This window comes from Indicator indicator, chromosome 4, assembly GCF_027791375.1.
Source record: "Indicator indicator isolate 239-I01 chromosome 4, UM_Iind_1.1, whole genome shotgun sequence".
Lineage (NCBI taxonomy): Eukaryota > Metazoa > Chordata > Aves > Piciformes > Indicatoridae > Indicator > Indicator indicator.
The window spans coordinates 14,416,178-14,441,401 of NC_072013.1; the positions used below are offsets into that span (position 1 = coordinate 14,416,178).

At 51.6% G+C, this 25,224-nt stretch overlaps 1 protein-coding gene across 1 annotated transcript in view; it reads right to left on the reverse strand.

Moving 5' to 3' along the window:
• Positions 1-22,144: 22,144 nt before the first annotated feature.
• The window catches only part of TTC17 (tetratricopeptide repeat domain 17), an 80,768-nt gene continuing 77,688 nt past the window's right edge, over positions 22,145-25,224 (reverse strand). Inside the window, exon 25 of the mRNA XM_054380703.1 lies at positions 22,145-23,289. Coding sequence (XP_054236678.1) covers positions 23,158-23,289 — 132 coding nt within the window. The 3' untranslated portion in view covers positions 22,145-23,157. The remainder of the gene's footprint in view (positions 23,290-25,224) is intronic.

Below are 25,224 nucleotides of genomic sequence, written 5' to 3' on the forward strand. Positions count from 1 at the left end.
AGCTGCCCCACCCCAGCCCAGGCCACCTCATCCCAAGCAGCCTTCTAGCTCCCTCCAAGTGGGCAGAGGGTCAGGGTACAGCTGATGCCTATAGTCACATCGTGGTGCTGGTGGGGTGTACCCACTCCTGGACCCCTCAAGCTCAGCCAGCCCTAGCCCAAGGATCTCTCACCCCCGGGGAGGTGAGAGCAGGGGAGGCTCCCAAGGATCTCTCACCCCCGGGGAGGTGAGAGCAGGGGAGGCTCCCAAGGCTCTCTCACGGTGGGGGCTGTAGCTCTTTCCCCAGTGAGAGTTGTTTTTGTGCTGCTGGGGAATTCCACTCTGGAAGAGCCACAAGGTGTCCTCCATCCCCACCTCCTGGTCAGGGCTCAGTCCCTGCTCCCTGGCTGGCCATTGTTCTCCGGGGACTCTAAGGACAGGAGGTAGCCCTGACCATCTATGGCAGGCACTTAATGATCGGATCTACACATGCAAACACACCTCCACCTCCTGGCAGAACCCTATCCAGGCACCAAGGTTCCTCACACTCGTGTGCAGAGAGAACAGACATGGCCTGGCAGGTAGGAAAGCACTGGGAGAAGATGCTCCTCAGGTCTCTCTTGCTTCTCCCCTAGCTGGGGAAGCCAGGGGGTGAGATTAGTCAATGACTTGTAACTGCTTCTGAGCTCTGAGTAGAACCATAGAATTGTTTTGGTTGGAAGAGACCTTGAAGGTCATCCAGTCCAACCCTTAACCCAGCACTGCCAGGTCACCACTAAACCATGGCCCTCAGCACCACATCTCCATGGTTTTGACACCCCTCCAGGGATGGGGACTCCATCCCTACCCTGGGCAGCCTGTTCCAGGGTTTGACAACCCTTTTAAGGAAGAAATTATTCCTCATGTCCAACCTAAACCTCCCCTGGTGCAATTTGAGGCCATTTCCTCTCACCCTATTGCCTGGGAGAAGAGTCCAACCCCCACAGGGAAAGTTATGTGATGGAAGATGCTGAGAAGTTTGGGACCCTGGAGGAGCTCCCAGTTAGAGGACTTCTTAACTTGCCTTGCACACACATGCACAACACCACCAGGAAAGGACAAAGCCAGGAAGGGCTTTGCCTTCACCAACACCAGGACGAACTGCTTCACTGTGAGGGTCCCAGAGCCCTGGAACAGGCTGCCCAGGGACGTTGTGGAGTCTCCTTCTCTGGAGCCTTTCCAGCCCTGTCTGGATGTGTTCCTGTGTGACCTGTGCTGGATTCTATGGTCCTCCTCTGGATGGGGGGTTGGAATCCCTTTGCTTGCATCAGACCACTAAGTCCAAGTAGAGGGAGGTTCTCCTCCCCCTCTACTCTGCCCTGGTGAGGTCCCACCTGGAATATTGCATCCAGTTCTGGGCTGCCTAGTTCAAGAGGGACAGGGATCTGCTGGAGAGAGTCCAAGGGAGGGCTCCAAGGATGCTGAAGGGACTGGAGCAGTGCCTGGGGAGGAGAGGCTGAGAGCCCTGGGGCTGTTCAGTCTGCAGAGGAGAAGACTGAGAGGGGATCTGATCAATGTCTATCAGTAGCTGAGGGCTGGGGGTCAGGAAGGGATAGGGACAGGCTCTGCTCACTTGTGCCCTGGGATAGGACAAGGGGCAATGGATGGAAACTCCAGCACAGGAGGTTCCACCTCAACATGAGGAGGAACTTCTTTCCTGTGAGGGTCCCAGAGCCCTGGAACAGGCTGCCCAGAGAGGTTGTGGAGTCTCCTTCTCTGGAGCCTTTGCAGCCCTGTCTGGATGTGCTCCTGTGTGACCTGTGCTGGATTCTGTGCTCCTGCTCTGGCAGGGGGGTTGGACTGGAAGATCTCCAGAGGTCCCTTCCAACCCCTACCATCCTGTGCTGCTGTGTATCAGCTGGCAGCCTCCTCCTTCCCCTGCCTGGTGTACACCCCCCTCCAGGAGCTCAGGCTAGGGAGGAGCAGCAGTGGAGGGATTCCCCTCGAGGGAACCCCACTCACTGTCTGCTCAGCTAAGGTGTGGAGGAGGCCTCTTCTCCTTCCCAATGCTACAAACACGAGATCAGTTGTCTCCTGGTTGCACCATTCCCTCACTCAGTTGGGAATTCCTGTCTTACTCCCCTTTGGAGCCACTAGGGAAACATCCCCATCTCTTGTGGATGAGGGCCTGGGGACAGCAGCTCAAGCCATGGAGTTGGCCATGTGCTCTCACCATCCATTGGGCACCTCACACAAATTCTGCCTTCTTTCAGGCTTTCCTCCCCAGGGAAAAAGGCAGCTTCAGCCTTTGGCATTTCACTCAACCACAGAAGCCCAGCATGGTGGTGATTGGAAGGGACCTCTGGAGATCATCCAGTCCACCCTCCCCTGCTGAAGCAGGATCTCCCACAGCAGCTTGCCCAGGATCACAATGGCCAGGTAGGGTTGGAAGCTCTCCAGACAAGGAGACTCCACAACCTCTCTGGGCAGCCTGCCCCAGGGCTCCAGCACCCTCACACCAAGGAATTTTCTCCTCCTGTTCAGATGGAACCTCCTGGGTTCCAGTTTGTGCCCACTGCCCCTTGTCCTGTCCCTGGGCACCACTGACAAGAGTCTGGCCCCAGCCTCTTGCCCCCCATCCTTTATCTCTTGCTGAGCACTGCTCAGATCCCCTCTGGGGCTGCTCTTCTCCAGGCTCACCAGCCCCAGGGCTCTCAGCTTTTCCACCTCACAGAGATGCTCCAGGCCCCTCAGCAGCTCTGCTGGACTCTCTCCAGCAGTTTTCTGTCTCTTTTGAACTTGGGAGCCCAGAACTGGCCCCAGTCCTCCAGCTATGGCCTTATCAGGCCACATTATAGGGGCAGGAGAACTTCCCTCTGCCTGCTGGCCACACTTTTCTTCATGAGCTCAAGAGACCATTTGCCTTCTTGGCCAGGAGGGCACATTGCTGGCTTGTGATAAACTTCTTGCCCACCAGCACTCCCAGATCCTTCTCTGCAGAGCTGCTTCCCAGCAGGTCTCCCCTCACCTGTACTGCTGCAGGGGCTGATTCTTCCCCAGCTGCAGGACTCTACACTTGCCCTTGTTGTTCCAACCCTAACAATTCTGTGATTCTCTGCTCCCCTTACACAGATAGGCTCAAGTGACTCCTATGGCACTGGCCACTCACCATACATTTAAACTCATTGTCATGGATTGGATTGCTGAGGGTGAGGTGGTTGTCCTCTTCCTTCTTCTTCTTCTTCCTCCCCCCTCCCCTCCTTAGTATTAATTCCTTTCTCTATGCTCTCCTCAATTTAATTATGGCTGTGTAATCTGGAGATCTGTAAGGCTCTAGCAGGAGGTCTCTGGCTATCAAGTTTCCATGCTCACAATTAGCATATGGAGACAAGAAGAGCAGCACTGGAAGAAAAGGGAGTTTAGCTTAAGATCCTGCAGAGGAGCTGTGATGCTCCTGTCTTCAGAGAACCATGGAATTGTCAGGGTTGGAAGGGACCTCAAGGATCATCCAGTTCCAAGCCCCCTGCCATGGCCAGGGACACCTCACACTACAGCAGGTTGCTCACAGCCACATCCAGCCTGGCTGCAAAAACCTCCAGGGATGAGGCTTCCACCACCTCCCTGGGCAACCTCTGCCAGTCTCTCACCACCCTCATGGGGAACAACTTCTTCCTCACATCCAATCTGAATCTCCCCACTTCTGGTTTTGCTCCATTCCCCACAGTCCTATCACTCCCTGACACCCTCAAAAGTCCCTCCCCAGCTTTCTTGGAGCCCCCTTCAGATGCTGGAAGGCCACAAGAAGGTCTCCTGGGAGCCTTCTCTTCTCCAGACTGAACAACCCCAACTATCTCAGTCTGTCCTCACAGGGGAGGAGCTCCAGCCCTCTGCTCATCCTCTAATCATCATGAAGAGGAAGGGCCATGGATGAGGAAGGTTTTAGGTTTCCAACCCAAGTTTTGGGGCAATTAAACCCTGATGAGAACCAGTCTTTGCTGGACTTTTTAGAGGTAGGTAAGTGCTAGGCAATTAGGAGCTCTCCAGGGACTTGAAGCCTCCCTGCATAGCCTTCAAGGAATGCTGAACCACACTGATGTCTGCTTGCTCTTCACTGAGAAGTTCTCACTTCTGATCCCAAGCCACTGCTCAGTGGCTTTGGAGCAACTCAAGCCTGACATCAGCAGGGTTTTTCCTCACAGTCTGAGTGTCAGCTGCTGCTTTCTCCCTCTTTTTCTCCCCCCACCTCATGCCACCATAGAACCAGAGAATCATTTTGGTAGGAAGAGAGGTTTAAGATGGTCACAGAATTGTTTGGGTTGGAAAAAGCCTCTAAAGTCCTCGAGTCCAACCCTTAACCCAGCACTGCCAGGTCAGAGACTTGTCTCTGAAACTCTGCACTTGTTCCTTGATCCTTGCAGAGGAGCCAAGAAGACGACAAGAGGCTCAGAAAAGTCCATGGGAGGCCACCTATGGGTGCTTCCCCCAACACTTTCACACTGCACTGATGTGTGGAGGGCACCAAGACAAGAAGCCCAAAGCAAACTGATCAGCCAAGATGAGCCAGAAGCTTGCTAGCATGCTTTGGAGTTCACTTTTGAGGTCCACCTCAGTTTTCACACCATGTAACTCCCTGAATGTCTCATACCACATCCCTGCAGCATTAACTGGGCACTGTCAACCTCATACTATCTCTTTTCAGGAAGAACTCAAAGATTCAGGACCTGTTATCACCTACCTGCCTCCAAGGATCTCCCCTCTGGCACAGGAGTCTCGGATGCCTCTTGCTCAGGTCCTGGTTCTCAGGGAAAGAGAGAGATGATGTCTGCACATCTCCCAGGGCAGATACCAGTCAGGCACCCCAAGGTGCTAGTGCTGTCCAGTCAGGCCTGAAATGAAATCAAAAAGACCTCAAACTTTGCTGTGGATGATCAGGAGGACACTTAATTGTCATAGCAATGGGAACATTCACAGGACCACAGGAAGTTAGGTGTTGGAAGGGACCTCTGGAGATCTTCCAGTCCAACCCCCCCTGCCACAGCAGGAGCAGAGAATCCAGCACAGGTCACACAGGAACACACCCAGACAGGGCTGGAAAGGCTCCACAGAAGGAGACTCCACAACCTCTCTGGGCAGCCTGTTCCAGTGCTCTGGGACCCTCACAGGGAAGAAGTTCCTCCTCATGCTGAGGTTTATGCTGTAGTTTCCATCCATTGCCCCTTGTCCTATCACAAGGTGCAACTGAGCAGAGCCTGTCCCTGTCCCCTCCCTCTTGACCCCCCCACCCCTCAGCTACTGATAGACATTGATCAGATCTCCTTTCAGTCTTCTCTCCAGAGTGAACAGCCCCAGGGCTCTCAGCCTCCCCTCATAGAGCACTGCTCCCAATACCCCCAGCTGACACCTTCTGTGGCCTCTACCCCTGTGCAGGTGGCTCTGTGGTGACACTTTTGACTTGCCCACAGATGCAAGGGGCAAAAAAACCCAAAAACATAAACAAAACCCCACCCCAAACCCACCCCATGGAATAGGAATGTGGTAGCAGATCTTCTCACTTTGCTTCAAGGTAGGATAGATGGAGACAGGACCTGGAGGAAGGCTTTTGTCTGTGACCTTCCTCCTCAGCTCCATCACAGTGGTGAAGGCTGATGCAGCTAGCCCAAAGCAATGTGTCTCCTAGTCCAGCTTTGCTCCCAGAAAGGCAGGCAAGGCTCTGGAAGCTTGGGGGCTACCCATCCCTCCCCCCTGCTGTGGTACCCAAAGGTGGCAAGAAGATGGAGGATGCTGTTTGCACCCTTCACTTCTGCAGTGGTCTGGCACTGCAGGGTTGGGAACAGGAGGAAGCCTGATGTGAAGGTTGAAGCCAAACAAGAGAACCCCACCTCCTAATTTCTGGCTCCAGGCTGTAGGGTGGCTTCACACAAGTCCCCCCCAACCCTGGGGCTTCTTGTACAAGGGGGTTAATAAACACATCTCCTAGATGGGGGGGAAGGGTGTGGAACCTGAGACTAAATGAAGAAGGAGCTGGAAAGGGCTTTAGGAACCTCAGGATAAATGAAGCAGGAGCTGGAAAGGGCTTTAGGAACCTCAGAATAAGCAAAGCAGGAGCTGGAAAGGGCTTTAGGAACCTCAGGATAAATGAAGCAGGAGCTGGGAACAGCTTTAGGAACCTCAGGATAAGCAAAGCAGAGTTGGAAAGGGCTCTAGAAACCTCAGAATAAGCAAAGCAGGAGCTGGGAATGGCTTTGGGAACCTCAGGATAAATGAAGCAGGAGGTGGAAAGGGCTCTAGGAACCTCAGAATAAGCAAAGCAAGAGTTGGAAAGGGCTTTGGGAACCTCAGGATAAATGAAGCAGGAGGTGGAAAGGGCTCTAGGAACCTCAGAATAAGCAAAGCAGGAGTTGGAAAGAGCTTTAGGAACCTCAGAATAAGCAAAGCAGGAGGTGGAAAGAGCTTTAGGAACTTCAGTAAAGGCAGGAGGAACTGGAAAGGGCTTTAGGAACCTCAGGATAGATGAAGCAGGAGCTGGACAGGGCTTTAGGAACCTCAGCTAAGAGGTGAGGGCAGCAAAATCTGAACTGGTAGGTAGTGGACATGCAACAGCCTCCCTTCTGCATGTTCACTCCAGGAAAGCCAAGGGGAGCTTCTCCTTTTTGCTTTGCTTGAGACTTCTGCTGCCTGTTCCTTGTGTCTGCTTCAGGAGGGGAATTTCTTTGGCTCTGTCATACAGACAGAAAAAAAAAAAATCCTGGCCCAAGGTTGGAGAGTGTTTTGTTGTGGTTTTTTTTGTTTTGTTGTTCAGGTAGAGGCAGCTGCAGCTAGGTACTAAGCCTGTATGGGTTTGGTTGGGTTTTTGATTGGGTTTTTTGTTGTTGTTGTTTTTTTAATCTCCCTATCTGGCTCAGATTTAACTACATTTCTAGCCCACAAAAATGTGCTGCAAAGTAGAAACCAGAAGGCTGCCTTGGTTGGGCAGGAGAGAGTTAATCCCTATGGGGTGCTCATGTACGTCAGAGCAGGTTCCTGTCTGTGCAGTGCTCAGCTAGGATTGAGAGCTTTTGTTCCTTGTTGGTTTTTTTTTTTTTTTTCATGATTTCTTTGCATTTAATAGTGTTTGGGTTTGGTTGGTTTTCTTTTCTTTTTTTTTTTTTTTCTTCTTTTTTTTTTCCCCCTCTTTTTTTGGGTTGCTGTTAATAAATTTTTAAAGAGCATTTCAAGCTGGCACATGGAGGGGAGGGGAGGGGGAGGGCAGAGTGAGAACCCTGTGAAGCCTGCAGTGCTATTCCTATCCTAGAGGTATTAAAGACCATCACAAGACACGGGCAGGACAAGTCCCCACCATGGCCATGTCTGCTGTCCTTCAGCCTTTTAGTGCCTGTGCCACACCCTGCAGGGGCCAAATTTCACTTCACTCCTCAAGGGGTTAACAAACACTGCCAGGACTCGAGGTGGGGGAGCTTGGTGGGCACCAGCTCTAGCCCTTCTCCCTCCCCCCCCCCCCCCCTCCTCTTCAAGGTCTCCAAAGAGGCAAAAGTGACCAAGAGCTGAAAAGCCACAAGGGCTCACTGCCAGGTCCTGAGCCAAGCCCAGCCCTGAGCGTGACTCTTGGGTTTGATTTTTTTTTTTTTTTGACTGAATTTCAATCAGTTTGGAAGGAGAAAAAAAAAAAAATAGTGGTGTCATCCTTCTCCACCCAGGAATCCAGCCTGAAAGGTTGGGAGCTGACAGAGCCCGAGGTGGCTTCTGGTCTGAATTACAGACATTTCAGGACCCGATGCAGTTGCTTGGATAATGATGCCTCTGCCTCCTCCAGAGGCAGAAAAGGTGAGCAGGGAACTCCCTGCAAATAGCTCTGGGGAGGGAGAAGCTGGAGGGCATGCAGAGGTGAGGCACCGACCTGCCAAAGGAGCTGAGGAAGCTCAGCTCCCAAGGAAAGATCATAAAATTCATGGAATATGTATAGGTTAGGCCAGTCGTGACTCAGGTTTTGGGGCCAAAATAACAACCCACGGTGAAAAGGCGAGGAGGGAACTGCAGAATGCAGCCCAGCCCGGCGGGAGGCTGCACAGAGGCAACATGGCAAGGGGGGCCGGGAAGGGTGGCCGGGAGACATCTGCCGAGGGGCAGAGCTTCCCTAGGTGGGGAAACCCCTCAGAAAGGCAGTGCCAGGAACACCGCACCACCTCCAGCTTCCCACCCCTGGCACTTCAGGTCCTGCAGCCCCTACCTTAAAGCATTCTGCTTTCCAGGCAGTGGAGGAGGTAGAGGGAGGTCCCCCACCGGCCCCTTGGGGCCCTGTGGTGTCCACAGGGCAATCTTGGCCAGCCCTGAAGCCAGGGCAAAAGGTTTCCCTGGAGCTGGCACCGGAGCCGAGTATTCCAGGTCCCCCCACACCATGCTCCTTGTCCCTGAAGTGCAAGAGCTGACACGGGGACCCCACAGGTGTCAGCACCTCGGTCCTGGAGGGGAGCAAGGGCTGCCCTCCCCAGCTCCCTGGTGCTGCTTCCCTCAGTGCATCTCTCTCTCCTTTTGCTCCATTATGGACATGGTTGCAGTGGTGAGCATCACCCCATGCTTCATGAGCCAGCCTGTACCCAACCCCGGAGCCTGTTGAGACGCCCTGGAGGGAGAGCCCAGACCCAGCCATGTAGGCAGCAGGGGCAGGGAGGGGATCCTGCCCCTCTGCTCTGCTGAGACCCCACCTGCAGTGCTGGGGCCAGTTCTGGAATCCTCAGCACAGACAGGGACCTGTTGGAGTGGGGCCACAGCAATGCTGGGAGGGCTGGAAGCCCTCTGCTGTGAGGCCAGGCTGAGAGAGTTGGGGTTGTTCAGCATGGAGTCAAGAGAAGGCTCCAGGGAGACCTTCTGGTGGCCTTTCAGGACTTCAAGGGGGAAAAGATGGGGACAGAGTTTTGAGCAGGGCCTCCTGTGACAGGACGAGGGGTGACGTCCTAAAAGAGGGAGATTTACACTGGATAGAAGGAAGAAATTCATGCCGAGGGTGGTGAGACCCTGGCCCCAACCTTTGCCCAGAGAGGTGGTGGAAGCCCCATCCCTGGAAGCATTGCAGGTCAGGTTGTTCGCTGCTCTGGGCAAGCTGCTGCAGTTGCAGATGTCCCTGCGGACTGCCGGGCGGAGCGGGGGCTGGGCTAGGTGAGCTTTGGGGGTGCCGTAGCCCCCCCCCTCTCCGTGCCTTTCCCATGCCCCCGCAGCCGGCCGGGTCCCGCCGGGCGCTGGCCGCCGCCGCCGCCACTCTCAGGCCGGGCTCCGGCTGCCACCTGCAGGCAGCGGCGGGGGAAGGCTTCTCCTGTCCGGCCCTGCCCCGGGCTCCCCCCGCTGCTTGCACCAGGAGAGGGGCCGGTGCCCCCCTCCCCAGCCCGCCGATGCGACCAATCCCCCTTCCCCCCACTTCCCCCTACGAAAGGTGCTGCCCAAGGCTGCGAGTTAAGCCCGAGACTGGGTGCACTGGGAGGGGGCGATGGTGACCCTCACCACGGTGTTGCCCCCGTGGCCACCATTGCCCCCTCCCCAGGTGCAAGTTGAAGACCCGGGGGACGAAAGGCAGAGGTGCTGTGAAGCAGTGGTGAGAGGTTCAGCTGCAGGGTGGGCAACGGGGACACTGTGGAGGCTCCAGAGATGCAGGGGTGTGGGCACAAACCCATCTGCCAGCTTGTGCCAGGGCCAAGGCTGGCACCCAAAGCCACCCATGGCCTGAGGAACACCATTCTGGCAGTGGGGACCAAGCTGGTGGTGGGAGAGGAGGGGAACCTGGAGCATGACTGCAGCTCAGCACACCTGAGCCTTCCAGCTGGGTGCAGAGCTTCGAGGTCTTCTCCTTGCATGGATTCCCCAGGGAAGAGAGCAGGACAGTCTGTGGGACAGGAGAGGTGTGCTGGAATGGGACAATTCTTACCTCCTTCTAGTAGAACAGACCATCAATCCAAGCCCAAAGATGTCCTGAGATGAGGCAATAGTTGTCCTTAGGCACTTCTCACCTTTGCTTCCTGGCCCAACCTTAACTTGGAGGTACAAGGAACAAGGCAATGGTGGTGCTGGAGTGGTGCAGTGCTAGCAGTGGCTCTTCTCCTGGCATGGAGAAAGGCAGGATCACAGAAAGGGTTGAAGGAAGCCAGGACACTGCCCCATCAGCCACTGCTCACACCACGACCTGCTCCTCAGCCCCTCTGGCTACTCAGTGGGGGCTGTGAGAGGGAGCAGGCAGCCAGGCTGGCTCTCAGCCCCCAGGTGCTTTTCCCTCTTCTTCCTCCCACTCCTCCCACCTTCCTCCAGCTGCTGGTGCTGCTCTTTCCTCCCACACAGCATCTCTGAGAGGCTGGAGGAGACAGTAAGGAACAGGGGAAGCACTTGGAGGCTGACAGCTGCCACTGCCTGGTTCCCTTCCAGAGCCCCATCCTGCTTCGACCTTCACTGCCTCTCTCCTCGGGTTGCTGAGAGCTGGCAGTGGTGCTGGCAGAGGTGGCTGGGCTGCCTGGCATGGGGAACAGAGGAGTGTGGGTGCCTGAGACCTACAGCTGGTCACCAGAGCTCTGAGGAGAAGCCATTGTGCTGTGAGTAAGGGAGGATCCCAGGAGCAAGTAAAAACCAAGCAGGAGTAAAGCTCCACTGGGGCAGAATCACCGCCTGGCACTAGCACAGCTGAGGGGTGGCCTGCTGGAAAGCAGCTCCTCAGAGAAGGACCAGGCAGTGCTGGTGGACAACAAGTGCACCAGGAGCCAGCAGTGTGCCCTCCTGGCTGAGGAGGCCAATGGGCTCCTGGGGTGCATTGAGAAGAGTGTGGCCAACAGGCACAGGGAGGTTCTTCTCCCCCTCTATTCTGCACTACAGAGGCCACATCTGGAGTCCTGGGGCCAGTTCTGGGCTCCCCAGTTCAAGAGAGGCAGGGAACTGCTGGAGAGAGTCCAGGGGAGGCTACAAAGCTGCTGAGGGGCCTGGAGCAGCTCTGTGAGGAGGAAAGGCTGAGAGCCCTGGGGCTGGTGAGCCTGGAGAAGAGCAGCCCCAGAGGGGATATGAGCAATGCTCAGCAAGAGCTGTAGGGTAGGGGCAAGAGGATGGGGCCAGACTCTTATGTCCAGTGACACAGGACAAGGGGCAATGGACACAAACTGCAACCCAGGAAGTTCCACCTGAAAATAGGAGGAGAAACCTCTTTGCTGTGAGGGTGCTGGAGCCCCGGAGCAGGCTGCCCAGAGAGGTTGTGAAGACTCCTCTGGAGAGATTCCAACTCCCCCTGGCCCTTGTGATCCTGGGCAAGCTGCTGTGGATGCCCCTGCTCTAGCAGGGGGGTTGGACCCCGGATGGTCCTTTCCAACCCTCACCATGCTGGAATTCTATTGGTAGTCTCCCCCAAAATCAAGCTGTGTCTATCAGGATCCATTGTGCTGGAGACTTCAGGAGGAAAGGGCAAGAAAGGTCTGAGGTGGGAGTAGGGGGCAAGAAAGGTCTGAGGTGGGAGTCAAGGGTTGCTGGTGGCACTTTAAGGTAAAAGAGTCTCCAGGCTGGACTCATTTGCACCTTCCCCACTGTGTTCATGCTACTAAACACCAACTTTTTAACTCACGTGGTGGTGAATCCATCCACGCTCCCCAGTCCCCTCTCAAGCTTTCCAGTGCCATGCTGACACGATTAGGAAGCTTGGCTCTTCTTCTTCCCCTGACCCAAGGGGCTGCAGTGTTGAGCAGACAAATCACAGTAGCCTGCCATGCTGGGACATGCTGGCCAGGCTGAAAGGACCACAACTGCCAAAAGGCAAACCCAACTCCCTGCTGCCCCCACCCCCAAGCTCGGGGCTGAGCCATTCCTCGAAGAGCTGGAAAGAAAACAAAAGCCCTGTCCCTGGATTTGTGTAGCTAAGGGGCAGGCTTTACTCCTCTAGCTGGCACTCTGTGAGGAGGAAAGGCTGAGAGCCCTGGGCCTTGAAAGGCTCCAGAGAAGGAGACTCCACAACCTCTCTGGGCAGCCTGTTCCAGGGCTCTGGGACCCTCACAGGGAAGAAGTTCCTCCTCACGTTGAGGTGGAACCTCCTGTGCTGGAGTTTCCATCCCTTGTCCCTTATCCTGTCACAGGCACAAGTGAGCAGAGCCTGTCCCTGTCCCTTCTTTCCTGACCCTCAGCCCTCAGCTATTGATAGATGTTGATCAGATCCCCTCTCAGTCTTCTCTTCTCCAGCCCCAGGGCTCTCAGCAGTGCTCCAGTCCCTTCATCATCCTCGTAGCCCTAAGAATGTGCAGCAGCAACTCAACTCCCTTCCATGCAATAGAAATATTAGGAAGAATTCCTTTAGACTGAGAGGGGTGAGACACTGGAAGAGGTTGCCCAGGGAGGTGGTGGATGCCTGCTCCCTGGAGGTGTTCAAGGCCAGGTTGGATGAGGCCTTGAGCAAGCTGAGCTACTGCAAGCTGTTGCTGCCCACGGCAGGGGGTTGGAGCTGGATGATCTTTAAGGTCCCTTCCAACCCCAAGCATTCTCTGAGTCTGTGCTTCTGTGGGTTTGTTTGTTTATGAAGAGATTTGCCTGCAGCAAACAGTGCCCAGAAGTTTGTTCCTCTGGTCACAATGACTCTGAAACATTTTCAAGGGAATTAGTGGTTGATGAGAAACACTCTGAGTTTCTGCAAGCACAGGACAGCCTGGCTCTGACATGGGACATGGGGCTGGCTGTTGGGACACCAGCACTGGTGCTGCCCTGATCTGCTCTTGAGGAGGTGCCAGCACAGAATCACACAAGTGTTTAGCTTGGAAATTACCTTTAAGGTCCTTGAGTCCAAACCACTCCTGCAATATGCAGAATTGGGTCAATTAGCCCAAGAAAATAGCAACTCTCAGAGGGAGGGGAGGCTGCTATAGCAGCCTTCCAGTGCCTGAAGGGGGCCTGCAGCAAAGCTGGGAAGGGACTTTTCACAAGGGCTGGATGAGGGCAATAGCTTTGAGCTGGAAAAGGGCAGATTTAGACTGGAGATGAGGAAGAAATTCTTTAGAGTGAGGGTGGTGAGACACTGGAAGAGGTTGCCCAGGGAGGTGGTGGAGGTCAGGTTCCTCAAGGGTGGAGGTGTTCAAGGTCAGGTTGGATGAGGTCTTGAGCAGCCTGGGCTGGTGGAAAGTGTCCTTGCCTGTGGCAAGGGGGTTGGGACTGGCTGATCTTTAAGGTCTCTTCCAACCCAAACCATTCTATGAATCGATGAAAAATGCTCCTAAAGCACAAGGATTGATTTGGTTCCTCTTGTTCATTAACCCAGCACTGCTAAGGCCACCACTAAGCCATGTCACCAAGCACCAGGCTGACACAGCTTTTACATCCACCCAGTGATGCTGACTCACATATTGGCAGGCACTGGAATATCAAATGATTAAAAGCAAATGAGGATAAACTTGGACACAGGAAGGTCCATCTAAACACGAGGAGAAGCTTCTCTACTTTGAGGCTGGCAGAGCACTGGAGCAGGCTGCCCAGAGAAGTTGTGGAGTCTCCTTCTCTGGAGACTTTCAAAGCCCACCTGGATGTGTTTCTCCTCATGTTCAGATGGAACCTCCTGGGTTGTGTCCATTGCCCTTTGTCCTGCCCCTGGGCACCACTGACAAGAGCCTGGCCCCAGCCTCTTGCCCCTCACCCTCACCTTGTCCCTAGGGTTGGTGGATACCGTAGCAAGTCCAAGGAAACCACCAATCCCAGCATGGTGAGGACTTGGAAGCGACCTCTGGTGATCATCCAGTCCAACCCCCCTGCTAAAGCAGGGCACCCACAGCAGCTTGCCCAGGATCACCATGGCCAGGGGGGGTTGGAATCTCTGCAGACAAGGAGACTCCACAACCTCTCTGGGCAGCTTGCTCCAGGGCTCCAGCATCCTCACACCAAAGAAGTTTCTGCTCACGTTCAGGTGGAACCTCCTGGGTTCCAGTTTGTGCCCATTGCCCCTTGTCCTGTCCCTGGGCACCACTGACAAGAATCTGGCTTCTTCCTCTTGCCTCCCACCCTTTATCTCTTGCTGAGCATTGCTCAGATCCCCTCTGGGGCTGCTCTTCTCCAGGCTCACCAGCCCCAGGGGCTCTCAGCCTTCCCTCCTCACAGAGATGCTCCAGGCCCCTCAGCATCTACTACTGAACTCAGTTACTCTGAGTTTTACTCTACAACCATTTAGGTTTTAAAAATTAAAAGAAAAACCAAAACCAAACCCCAAAAAGTCAACCACTTGGCTAAAGTTCCATGGGGCTGCTTTTTAAAAAGCAGTCAGCCTTACCAAAACCCTGTCCTGAATCACTCTTCCAACCTCAAAAATGAGAAGAGCTGGAAGGAGGAGAACCTTGTCACCCAACCCAGACCTCCTTCACATTAAATGTATGGAATATGTCTTGTATCATGGAATCCCAGAATTGGTTTCACTTGGAAAAGACCTCCAAGCTCATCCAACCCAACCATCAACCCAACACCACCATGGCCATCAAACCATGTCCCCAAGTGCCATGGCCACAGGTTTCTTGGACACCTCCAGGGATGGGGACTCCACCACCTCCCTGGGTAGCCTTGTGCAGATTCGTTAAAGATGATAAAAAATAGAGATCCATTAAGTAAAGAAGTAAATATTAAGTGATAGGAAGTAAAGATTAAGTGATAGGAAATATTAAGTGATAATAAGTAAATATTAAGTGACAATAAGTAAGTATTAAGTGATAATAAGTAAACATGAAGTGATAGGAAGTAAATATTAAGTGATAGGAAATATTAAGTAATAATAAGTAAATATTAAGTGACAATAAGTAAATATTAAGTGATAATAAGTAAACACGAAATGATAAGAAATAAATATTAAGTGATAGGAAATATTAAGTGATAATAAGTAAATATTAAGTGACAATAAGTAAATATTAAGAGATAATAAGTAAATATTAAATGATAATAAGTAAACATGAAGTGATAGGAAGTAAATATTAAGTGATAGGAAATATTAAGTAATAATAAGTAAATATTAAGTGACAATAAGTAAATATTAAGTGATAATAAGTAAACACGAAATGATAAGAAATAAATATTAAGTGATAGGAAATATTAAGTGATAATAAGTAAATATTAAGTGACAATAAGTAAATATTAAGTGACAATAAGTAAATATTAAGAGATAATAAGTAAATATTAAGTGATAATAAGTAAACATGAAGTGATAGGAAGTAAATATTAAGTGATAGGAAATATTAAGTAATAATAAGTAAATATTAAGTGACAATAAGTAAATATTAAGTGATAATAAGTTAACATGAAGTGATAATAAATAAATATTGATAGGAAATATTAAGTGATAATAAGTATTAAGAGATAATAAGTAAATATTAAGTGATAATAAGTAAATATTAAGAGATAATAAGTAAATATTAAGTGATAATAAGTAAACATGAAGTGATAATAAGTAAATATTAAGTGATATGAAGTAACTATCACTACCTGTCCTCTCCTGGTTGCCACTTCTATAGAATCACAGAACCATAGATCTGTTGAGGTTGGAAGAGAGATCTTTGAGATCACCAAGCCCAACCTCTTGCCTCAAGCTCACAATCCCACCACTGCCATTAAGCCATGACCACGTTTGGAGGACAACCTTCTGTTGGCTTCCCACAGGTGACCAACTGTCAGGCTTGAGCAAGAGGACCACAAACAGGCAGGGAAGCTTCAGAAGCCCCAGAGAGCTCTGAGAGCCATTTGTTTTGTTTGACTCAGCATTGGCACACTTCAGGAAACTAAAAGAATCAGAGAATTGTTAGGGTTAAAAGGGACCTCAAGGCTCAGCCAGTTCCAACCCCCTGCCATGGGCAGGGACACCTCACACTACAGCAGGTTGCTCACAGCCACATCCAGCCTGGCTGCAAAAACCTCCAGGGATGAGGCTTCCACCACCTCCCTGGGCAACCTCTGCCAGTCTCTCACCACCCTCATGGGGAACAACTGCTTCCTAACATCCAATCTGAATCTCCCCACTTCTAGTTTTGCTCCATTCCCCCCAGTCCTGTCACTCCCTGACACCCTCAAAAGTCCCTCCCCAGCTTTCTTGGAGCCCCCTTCAGATACTGGAAGGCCACAAGAAGGTCTCCTGGGAGCCTTCTCTTCTCCAGACTGCACAGCCCCAACTCTCTCAGTCTGTCCTCATAGCAGAGCAGCTCCAGCCCTCTGCTCATCCTCATGGCCCTTCTCTGGACACCTTCTAGCACTTTCCAGATCCTTCTTGTAACAGGGGCTCCAGAACTGGATGCAATGCTCCAGGTGGGGAAGGAAATAAAGAAGGAAATAAATCAACCAAAGTAACCCCAGAACTGAACAAACTTTAGGGGAATTTCTTCCAACATTTCTTCTGTGGTTGACCCAACCACAGCCAGTTGGTCCTCTAAGAAATCAAGGCAACCTGCAACACTCCAGAAGGACACATGCAAGTGATGCTTGAGATGGTGAGAAGGAGCACCCTGAACCTGCCACACAACATCCAGGAGCTCTGGAGAAGGAGCTGACATTTTTCTGACTGGCAAGAGAAGTTCAGTTGCACTCAAAGTGTTGTGATCAATGACTTGATGTCCAGCTGGAGACCAGTGGCAAGTGGAGCTCCTCAGGGGTCTGTCCTGGGTCCAGTGCTGTTTCACATCTCTGTTGGTGACAGGGACAGTGTGGCATTGAGTGCACCCTCAGCAAGTCTGCTGCTGACACCAAGCTGTGTGGTGCACTGGAGTCACTTGAGGGCAGGGATGGCATCCAGAAGGACCTTGATAGGCTTGAGAACTGGGCCAGTGCCAGCTGCAGGGCATTCAATAAGACACAGGGCAAGGTCCTGCAGCTGAGTCTGGTCAGCCCCAGGCACACATCCAGGCTGAGTGCAGAGTGGGTTGAGAGTGGCCCTGAAGAAAGAGACTTGGGGGTGTTGGTTGCTGAGCAGCTCCCCAGGAGCCAGCAGTGCCCTCATGCAGCCCAGCAGGCAGCTGTGTGCTGGGCTGCTGCCAGAGGAGTGTGGGCAGCAGGGCAGGGGAGGGGATTCTGTCCCTTGGCTCTGCTGTGCTGAGACCTCACCTCCAATCCTGCCTCCAGTTCTGGTGTCCCCAGCAGAAGAAGGGCACAGAGCAGTTGGAGTGAGTCCAGAGGAGGCCACAAAGATGACCCAAGGGCTGGAGCACCTCCACTATGAGGACAGGTTGAGGGAGCTGGGGGTGTTCAGTTTTGAGAAGAGAAATTCCAGGGAGACCTCAGAGCTGCCTTCCACTACCTGAAGAGATCCTAGAGGAAGGCTGCAGAGGGACTTTTCATGAGGGTGTCTAGAGACAGGACAAGGGGAATGGTTTGAAGCTGAGGGAGAGCAGGGTTAGACTGGAGATGAGGAAGAAGTTCTTCAGCACAAGGGTGGTGAGACTCTGGAACAGGCTGCCCTGGGAGGTTATGGATTCCTCCTGCCTGGAGATGCTCAAGGACAGGCTGCACGAGGCCTCGGGCAACCTGTTGTAGTGGAAGGTGTCCCTGCCCCTGCCAGGGGAGGTTGGAACTAGGTGATGACCTCTGAGGTCCCTTCTAACCTAAGCCATTCTCTGATTCTTCTGAAGCATCTCCACTCCTTGGGTGCCGACCCCAAAACTCTTTCCTCGTTCCCCGCCTCGCGTGGTTGCTTCCCCTTTGTGTCACTACTGTTTGTGTTCTCTGGCACTGCAACTGTTTCTGGTACAAAGGCATAAACAGCAAGGATTCCAGCTCCAAAAACCCCATATGTTCCCAGAAGGCATCAGATGATGGGTGGGAGGGAAGGGAGGGGAAATGCCTTGCTTCGAGTCACACAAGGAGGACAGCGACAAGGCTGGGAAGGGCAGCTGGGTGCCAGCGTGGTGCTTTGGGGGGGGAGGGAGGGGTTTCCTTGGTTTGGGTGGCATCAATGCAGCCCTGATCTATGCCACCAATGGTGACTCAAAGCCACTGCTCCACAGCCAGCACTCCCCAGCAGATCCATCAACAGGTGAAATGTGTCAGACACATGCTCTAGTGCTGCCATTAGGTCAGATTCTAGTCTCAAGGGGAATTGAACACCTCCAGGGAGTGGGTGTCCACAGCCTCCCTGGGCAACCTCTTCCAGTGTCTCACCACCCTCACTGCAAAGAATTTCTTCCTCATCTCCAATCTGAATCAGCCCTCCTCAAGCTCCACTCCAGTCCCTCTCGTCCTATCACATCTCCATCACAAGGTCTCTCCCTCAGTCAAAGTAAGGGAGGGGAAAGAGTAAGGCAGGTGAAAATAAATGGAAAGAATTTCCATGTGAGCTAGAAAGGTTCACATGGTGAGGCCCCATCCCTGGAGACATTCAAGGTCAAACCTGGTGGGGCTCTGAGCAGCCTGATCTAGTTGGCCATGCCCCTGCTGACTGCAGTGGCTTTGGACATCATGACTTTGAGTCTTTGGTTTAGTCTTTTCCCTTCTCTGCTTCACTTTTGCCAGCATCATTGAATGGTTGGGGTTGAAAGGGACCTTTAGAGGTCCTCTAATCCAAACTCCCTGCAGTCAGCAAAGACATCTGCAACTCCACCATCTGCAACTCCATCACCTTCCACCCCAACATGAACAGAAACTTCTTTCCTAGGAGGGTGCTGGAACCCTGGAGCAGGCTGTGCAGAAAGGTTGTGGAGTCTCCTCTGGAGATTTCAAGACCCATCTGGATGTGTTCCTGTGTGACCTGCCCCAGGTGATCCTGCTCTGGCAGGGGAGTTGGACTCAAGTCATCTCTGGAGGTCCCTTCCAACCTCTACTGTCCTGTGATTCTGTAATTCTACAGCAGGTTGCACAGAGCCCCAGACAACCTCACTGGGTCCCTTCACAGCCTGATGCATTCTATGAAAGAACTTGGAGCAAAGGCTTTGCCTTGACCCAAAAGTTGACCTAAGGAGAGGTTGCTTTCTTCAGCCACATTAACTCACCTGCTTTGCTTCCAGAGTGCTTGATCCATGCTTTGGAGACAAGGACACTTGGGTAAGTCTTCCATTTCAGGTGCTGGCTTTACAACCCAACACACAAGAAGATGTCTCTTGGTGCAGAGGATCCACCTTACTCCTGGGATTCCTTCCATGTCCTATGGTCAGACCAAGTGATTTGCCACATGTTGAACTCTTCTCCTGCATCTCTCTCAGGGATTATGAGAGATGCTGGGATTTAAATGGAATGTGTCCAGAGAAGGACCATGAGGATGAGCAGAGGGCTGGAGCTGACCTCCTATGAGGACAGACTGAGAGAGTTGGGGTTGTTCAGTCTGGAGAGGAGAAGGCTCTGAGGAGACCTTCTTGTGGCCTTCCAGGATCTGAAGGGGGCTCCAAGAAAGCTGGGGAGGGACTTTTGAGGGTGTCAGGGAGTGACAGGACTGGGGGGGATGGAGCAAAACTAGAAACGGGGAGATTCAGATTGGATGTCAGGAAGAAGTTGTTCCCCATGAGGGTGGTGAGAGACTGGCAGAGGTTGCCCAGGGAGGTGGTGGAAGCCTCATCCCTGGAGGTTTTTGCAGCCAGGCTGGATGTGGCTGTGAGCAACCTGCTGTAGTGTGAGGTGTCCCTGCCCATGGCAGGGGGGTTGGAACTGGCTGATCCTTGAGGTCCCTTCCAACCCTGACAATTCTCTGATTCTGTGGTCCCTAAGAACCTAAAGCAGCAGTGTGTGGAGCACAGATGATCATCCTTGGCTTTGGCAAAAGATGGAATTAAAATAGACCTTTTCTGGATCACCAAGGATTATGGTGGGCACTTAAAATTAGCTGTTAAGTCCTTGTGGCAGTTTGTGTCCTGCTCACTGCAGGCTCTCTTTGTTTTCTGTTAGAGAGCACAGCAAGGTGCCCCATATCCATCACACAAAAGGAGAAGCCCTCTGCTGTGAGGCCAGGCTGAGAGAGTTGGGGTTGTTCAGCCTGGAGAAGAGAAGGCTCCAGGCAGACCTGCTGGTGGCCTTTCAGTGCTTAAAGGGGGCAGATACTTAAAGCTGGGGACAGACTTAAGAGCTGGGCCTGTTGTGAACAGGACAAGGGGTGATGGTTTGAACTCAAAGAGGGAGATTTTCACTGGATGAAAGGAAGACATTTACACTGAGGGTGGTGAGACCCTGACCCAGGTTGCCCAGAGAAGTGGTGGATGCCCTATCCCTGGAACCATTCCCAGTGAGGTTGTCTGGGGCTCTGTGCAACCTGCTGTAGAATTACAGAATCACAGGACAGTAGAGGTTGGAAGGGACCTCCAGAGATGACTTGAGTCCCTTTCAACCCCAACCATTCAATGATGCTGGCAAAAGTGAAGCAGAGAAGGGAAAAGACTAAACCAAAGACTCAAAGTCATGATGTCCAAAGCCACTGCAGTCAGCAGGGGCATACCCAACTAGATCAGGCTGCTCAGAGCCCCACCAGGTTTGACCTTGAATGTCTCCAGGGATGGGGCCTCACCATGTGAACCTTTCTAGCTCACATGGAAATTCTTTCCATTTGTTTTCATCTGCCTTACTGCTTTCCCCTCCTTCATCTTGACTGAGGGAGAGACCTTGTGATGGAGATGTGATAGGACGAGAGGGACAGGAGTGGAGCTTGAGGAGGGCTGATTCAGATTGGTGATGAGGAAGAAATTCTTTGTAGTGAGGGTGGTGAGACACTGGAAGAGGTTGCCCAGGGAGGCTGTGGATGCCCCTTCCCTGGAGGTGTTCAAGGCCAGGTTGGATGAGGTCTTGAGCAACCTGGGCTGGTGGGAGGTGTCCCTGCCAATGACAGCGGGGTTGGAACTGGGTGACCTTTAAGGTCCCTTCCAACCCAACCCATTCTGTAATCTGAGAATCTCTGTAATTCATTACCCCAGTCTGCGATGCTAGTAGTGGTACCTCAGACCTTCCAGAAAGTGATCTTCCTCTTGGTGTTTAATATAAATGTCTACAGTCAGCCATGGATGATCCTTCTGAGTCAGAGTCTTCAAGTAGCCTTCAATTATATAGATTAAATCCCCAAATATTCAGGGATTCTTTTATGGAAGCAGCAACTCCCAGCACTAAAACAATCACCTTGATGTGGTAGTTTACATACCTGCCCTTAGTTTGCATCACTGAAAAAGCAAAAAGACTGAAAAAAAAAAATAAAGTAAGTTCATAAAACTGTTAATTCTTCAACTTGCTGGAAATAGATCTGCAGAGAAGGATCTGGGAGTGCTGGTGAACAAGTTCACCATGAGCCAACGATGTGCTCTTGTGGTCAGGAAGGAAAATGGCATCCTGGGGTCCATGAATAGTGTGGGCAGCAGGTCAAGGGAGGTTCTCCTGCCCTCTACTCTGCCCTAGTGAGGCCGCAGCTGGAGGACTGGGGCCAGTTCTGGGCTCCTCAGTTCAAGGGAAGCAGGGAACTACTGGAGAGAGTCCAGCAGAGGCTACAAAGATGCTGAGAGGCCTGGAGAATCTCTGTGAGGAGCAAAGTCTGAGAGCCCTGGGGTTGGTGAGCCTGGAGAAGAGCAGCCCCAGAGGGCATCTGAGCAATGCTCAGCAAGACATAAAGGGTGGGGGGCAAGAGGCTGGGGCCAGACTCTTGTCAGTGGTGCCCAGGGACAGGACAAGGGGCAGTGGGCACAAACTGGAACCCAGGAGGTTCCATCTGAACAGGAAGAGAAAATTCTTTGGTGTGATGGTGCTGGAGGCCTGGAGCAGGCTGCCCAGAGAGGTTGTGGAGTTTCCTTGTCTGGAGAGATTCCAACCCCACTTGGCCATTGTGATCCTGGGCAAGCTGCTGTGGGAGGCTCTGCTTTAGCAGGAAGGGTTGAACTGGATGATGTCCAGAGGTCCCTTCCAACCCTCACCATGCTGGGTTTGTGTGACTCCTGAAGAAACCTCACTAAGTAGCAGGTGTAACAGTAAAAGCTTGAGAGCAGGACACATGGCAGGCAGCTCAGTTACTTAACTTCCCCTATTCTCTTCTGCCACAGAAAAGGAGGCAGGCATGGAGCAGCAGGGATTTTTCCAGGGATTCAGGGTCAATCATTGGTTAATGAGGAGAGTTAAAGGCTCTCCTGCCTGCTCCCCCAGCTCCCCCAGGCTGGAGTGTGGGACCCGGCGCACGACACCACGAGGTGAGGAGGATCCTTGCTTCGTTCAGAAACAATTTTATTTCATTTCAAATATGTGCCCTTGTTGATTCAGCAGTGATGCCCTGGAGAATCACATCCTCCACCAACCAGAGAGAGAGAACTGAGCTGGAAATCTTCCACCTGACTTAGTGGCTGTTGATCTTCTGACACTGCCTCTTTCCTCCTTCTTCCTCCTTAGCTGAAAGTATGGCTCAGAGCGAGCGTAAACCTGCACCTTAAATCAGAAATGGCTACAAACACACTGAGCAAAGAATTAGTAAATCAACCATCCAGGGAGGCAGAGGGTTATGAATGCACAGACAAATATTCACCATCTTTGGGGGATTTGTAGTGATTTCATTGTTGTTGTTTGCTTTTTCCCTTCAAGTAAGATTAAAACCCACTTGGACTTTAGTGTCTTGCTGTTCCCTCCTGCTCCTCACCCCCGCAACAGAAACAAACTGATCCCAAACCACTTGATGTCCCTGGGCTTTGCTAAAGGTTGAAATTCCTGTCCCTCTCCTTCCCTCCCCCCCCAGAAAAAAGAGCAGATGAGGTGGTATGGAGCACAGAAGGCTGGCCAAAGCAGGAGCTTCACATGGATGAGCTGCTGGTCTCCTCTCACTACTGATTTGGGATGGGAAGTGTGCTTTGCATTTCCACTGATTGGAGATGGTAAGCCATGAAGCGAGTTTGTTTTGGGCTGCTGCTGCTGCCAATCTGAGCAGTAAGGAGAAACTAAGAGTGCCTGGGGCCTGGTACAGGTGGTCATGGACTGATGGAAGCTTCTTGGTTTCATATTTACATGGATGCTTTCAAATTATGCTCTGTGAAAGAAGACTTTGTTGTTGTTGTTTCCAGAGATGCTCTTATATTTGAGGAAAAAAATAAAAACAACCGACCCAGAACCAACCCAACCCAACCCAACCAACCGCAACCAACCAACAGAAACCTTTGATCCAAACCCCATCTCCTTTGTTGTTTTGTTTGTTTGGTTTCTTTTTTGAAGCCTGGTTAAAAACTGTGGTCGATTCCTTGCATTTCTCTTTGTGCAGACTTAAAAAAGCAGAGCAGAAGAAGGATGGTGGTGTGGAACGAGCAGAGGAAAGCTGCTTGGCCTCTAAGGAGAGCGTCGCTCCTTCTTCAGGAGGAGGTGACACTGGATGGTGCGGATTCGGTTCTTGGCTGGGGCAAACTCTGGCTGAAGTTTTAGTGTTGACTCATACCACTTCATGGCCTTCTCAAACTCCTCCTGCAAAGAGAGACAGGCAACATGAAAGGCAGGAAGAAAGAAAGAAGGAAGGACAGAAAGGCAGAAACACAGAAAGGCAGAAAGGCAGGAGGAAGGACAGACAGAAAGAAAGAAAAAGAGAAAGAAAGAATGAAAGAAAAAGACAGAAAAGAGAGAGAGAAAGAGAGAGGGAGGGAGAGAAGGAGGGGGGGAGAGAGAGGAAAGAGGAAAGAAGGAAAGAAGGAAAGAAGGAAAGAAGGAAAGAAGGAAAGAAGGAAAGAAGGAAAGAAGGAAAGAAGGAAAGAAGGAAAGGAGGAAAGGAGGAAAGAAGGAAAGGAGGAAAGAAGGAAAGGAGGAAAGAAGGAAAGAAGGAAAGAAGGAAAGAAGGAAAGAAGGAAAGAAGGAAAGAAGGAAAGAAGGAAAGAGGAAAGAAGGAAAGAGGAAAGAAGGAAAGAGGAAAGAAGGAAAGAGGAAAGAAGGAAAGAGGAAAGAAGGAAAGAGGAAAGAAGGAAAGAGGAAAGAAGGAAAGAGGAAAGAAGGAAAGAGGAAAGAAGGAAAGAGGAAAGAAGGAAAGAGGAAAGAAGGAAAGAGGAAAGAAGGAAAGAGGAAAGAAGGAAAGAGGAAAGAAGGAAAGAGGAAAGAAGGAAAGAGGAAAGAAGGAAAGAGGGAAGAAGGGAAGAAGGGAAGGAGGCAAGAAGGAGGCAAGAAGGAGGCAAGAAGGAGGCAAGAAGAAGGCAAGAAGAAGGCAAGAAGAAGGCAAGAAGAAGGCAAGAAGAAGGCAAGAAGAAGGCAAGAAGAAGGCAAGAAGAAGGCAAGAAGAAGGCAAGAAGAAGGCAAGAAGAAGGCAAGAAGAAGGAAAGAAGAAGGCAAGAAGAAGGAAAGAAGAAGGAAAGAAGAAGGAAAGAAGAAGGAAAGAAGAAGGAAAGAAGAAGGAAAGAAGAAGGAAAGAAGAAGGAAAGAAGAAGGAAAGAAGGAAAGAAAGAATGAAGCAATCAAGCAGAAAGAAACCAGAAAGAAAAAGAAAGAAAAAAAGAAAGAAAAGATCAGAAGGAGTCAAAGTCTAAAAGATGTCGTGGAAGAGTGCAGTATGAACAAGAGGAACCAAATCAATCCTTGTGCTTTAGGAGCATTTTTCATCGATTCATAGAATGGTTTGGGTTGGAAGAGACCTTAAAGATCAGCCAGTCCCAACCCCCCTGCCACAGGCAAGGACACTTTCCACCAGCCCAGGCTGCTCAAGACCTCATCCAACCTGACCTTGAACACCTCCACCCTCGAGGAACCTGACCTCCACCACCTCCCTGGGCAACCTCTTCCAGTGTCTCACCACCCTCACTCTAAAGAATTTCTTCCTCATCTCCAGTCTAAATCTGCCCTTTTCCAGCTCAAAGCTATTGCCCTCATCCAGCCCTTGTCAAAAGTCCCTTCCCAGCTTTGCTGCAGGCCCCCTTCAGGCACTGGAAGGCTGCTATAGCAGCCTCCCCTCCCTCTGAGAGTTGCTATTTTCTTGGGCTAATTGACCCAATTCTGCATATTGCAGGAGTGGTTTGGACTCAAGGACCTTAAAGGTAATTTCCAAGCTAAACACTTGTGTGATTCTGTGCTGGCACCTCCTCAAGAGCAGATCAGGGCAGCACCAGTGCTGGTGTCCCAACAGCCAGCCCCATGTCCCATGTCAGAGCCAGGCTGTCCTGTGCTTGCAGAAACTCAGAGTGTTTCTCATCAACCACTAATTCCCTTGAAAATGTTTCAGAGTCATTGTGACCAGAGGAACAAACTTCTGGGCACTGTTTGCTGCAGGCAAATCTCTTCATAAACAAACAAACCCACAGAAGCACAGACTCAGAGAATGCTTGGGGTTGGAAGGGACCTTAAAGATCATCCAGTTCCAACCCCCTGCCGTGGGCAGCAACAGCTTGCAGTAGCTCAGCTTGCTCAAGGCCTCATCCAACCTGG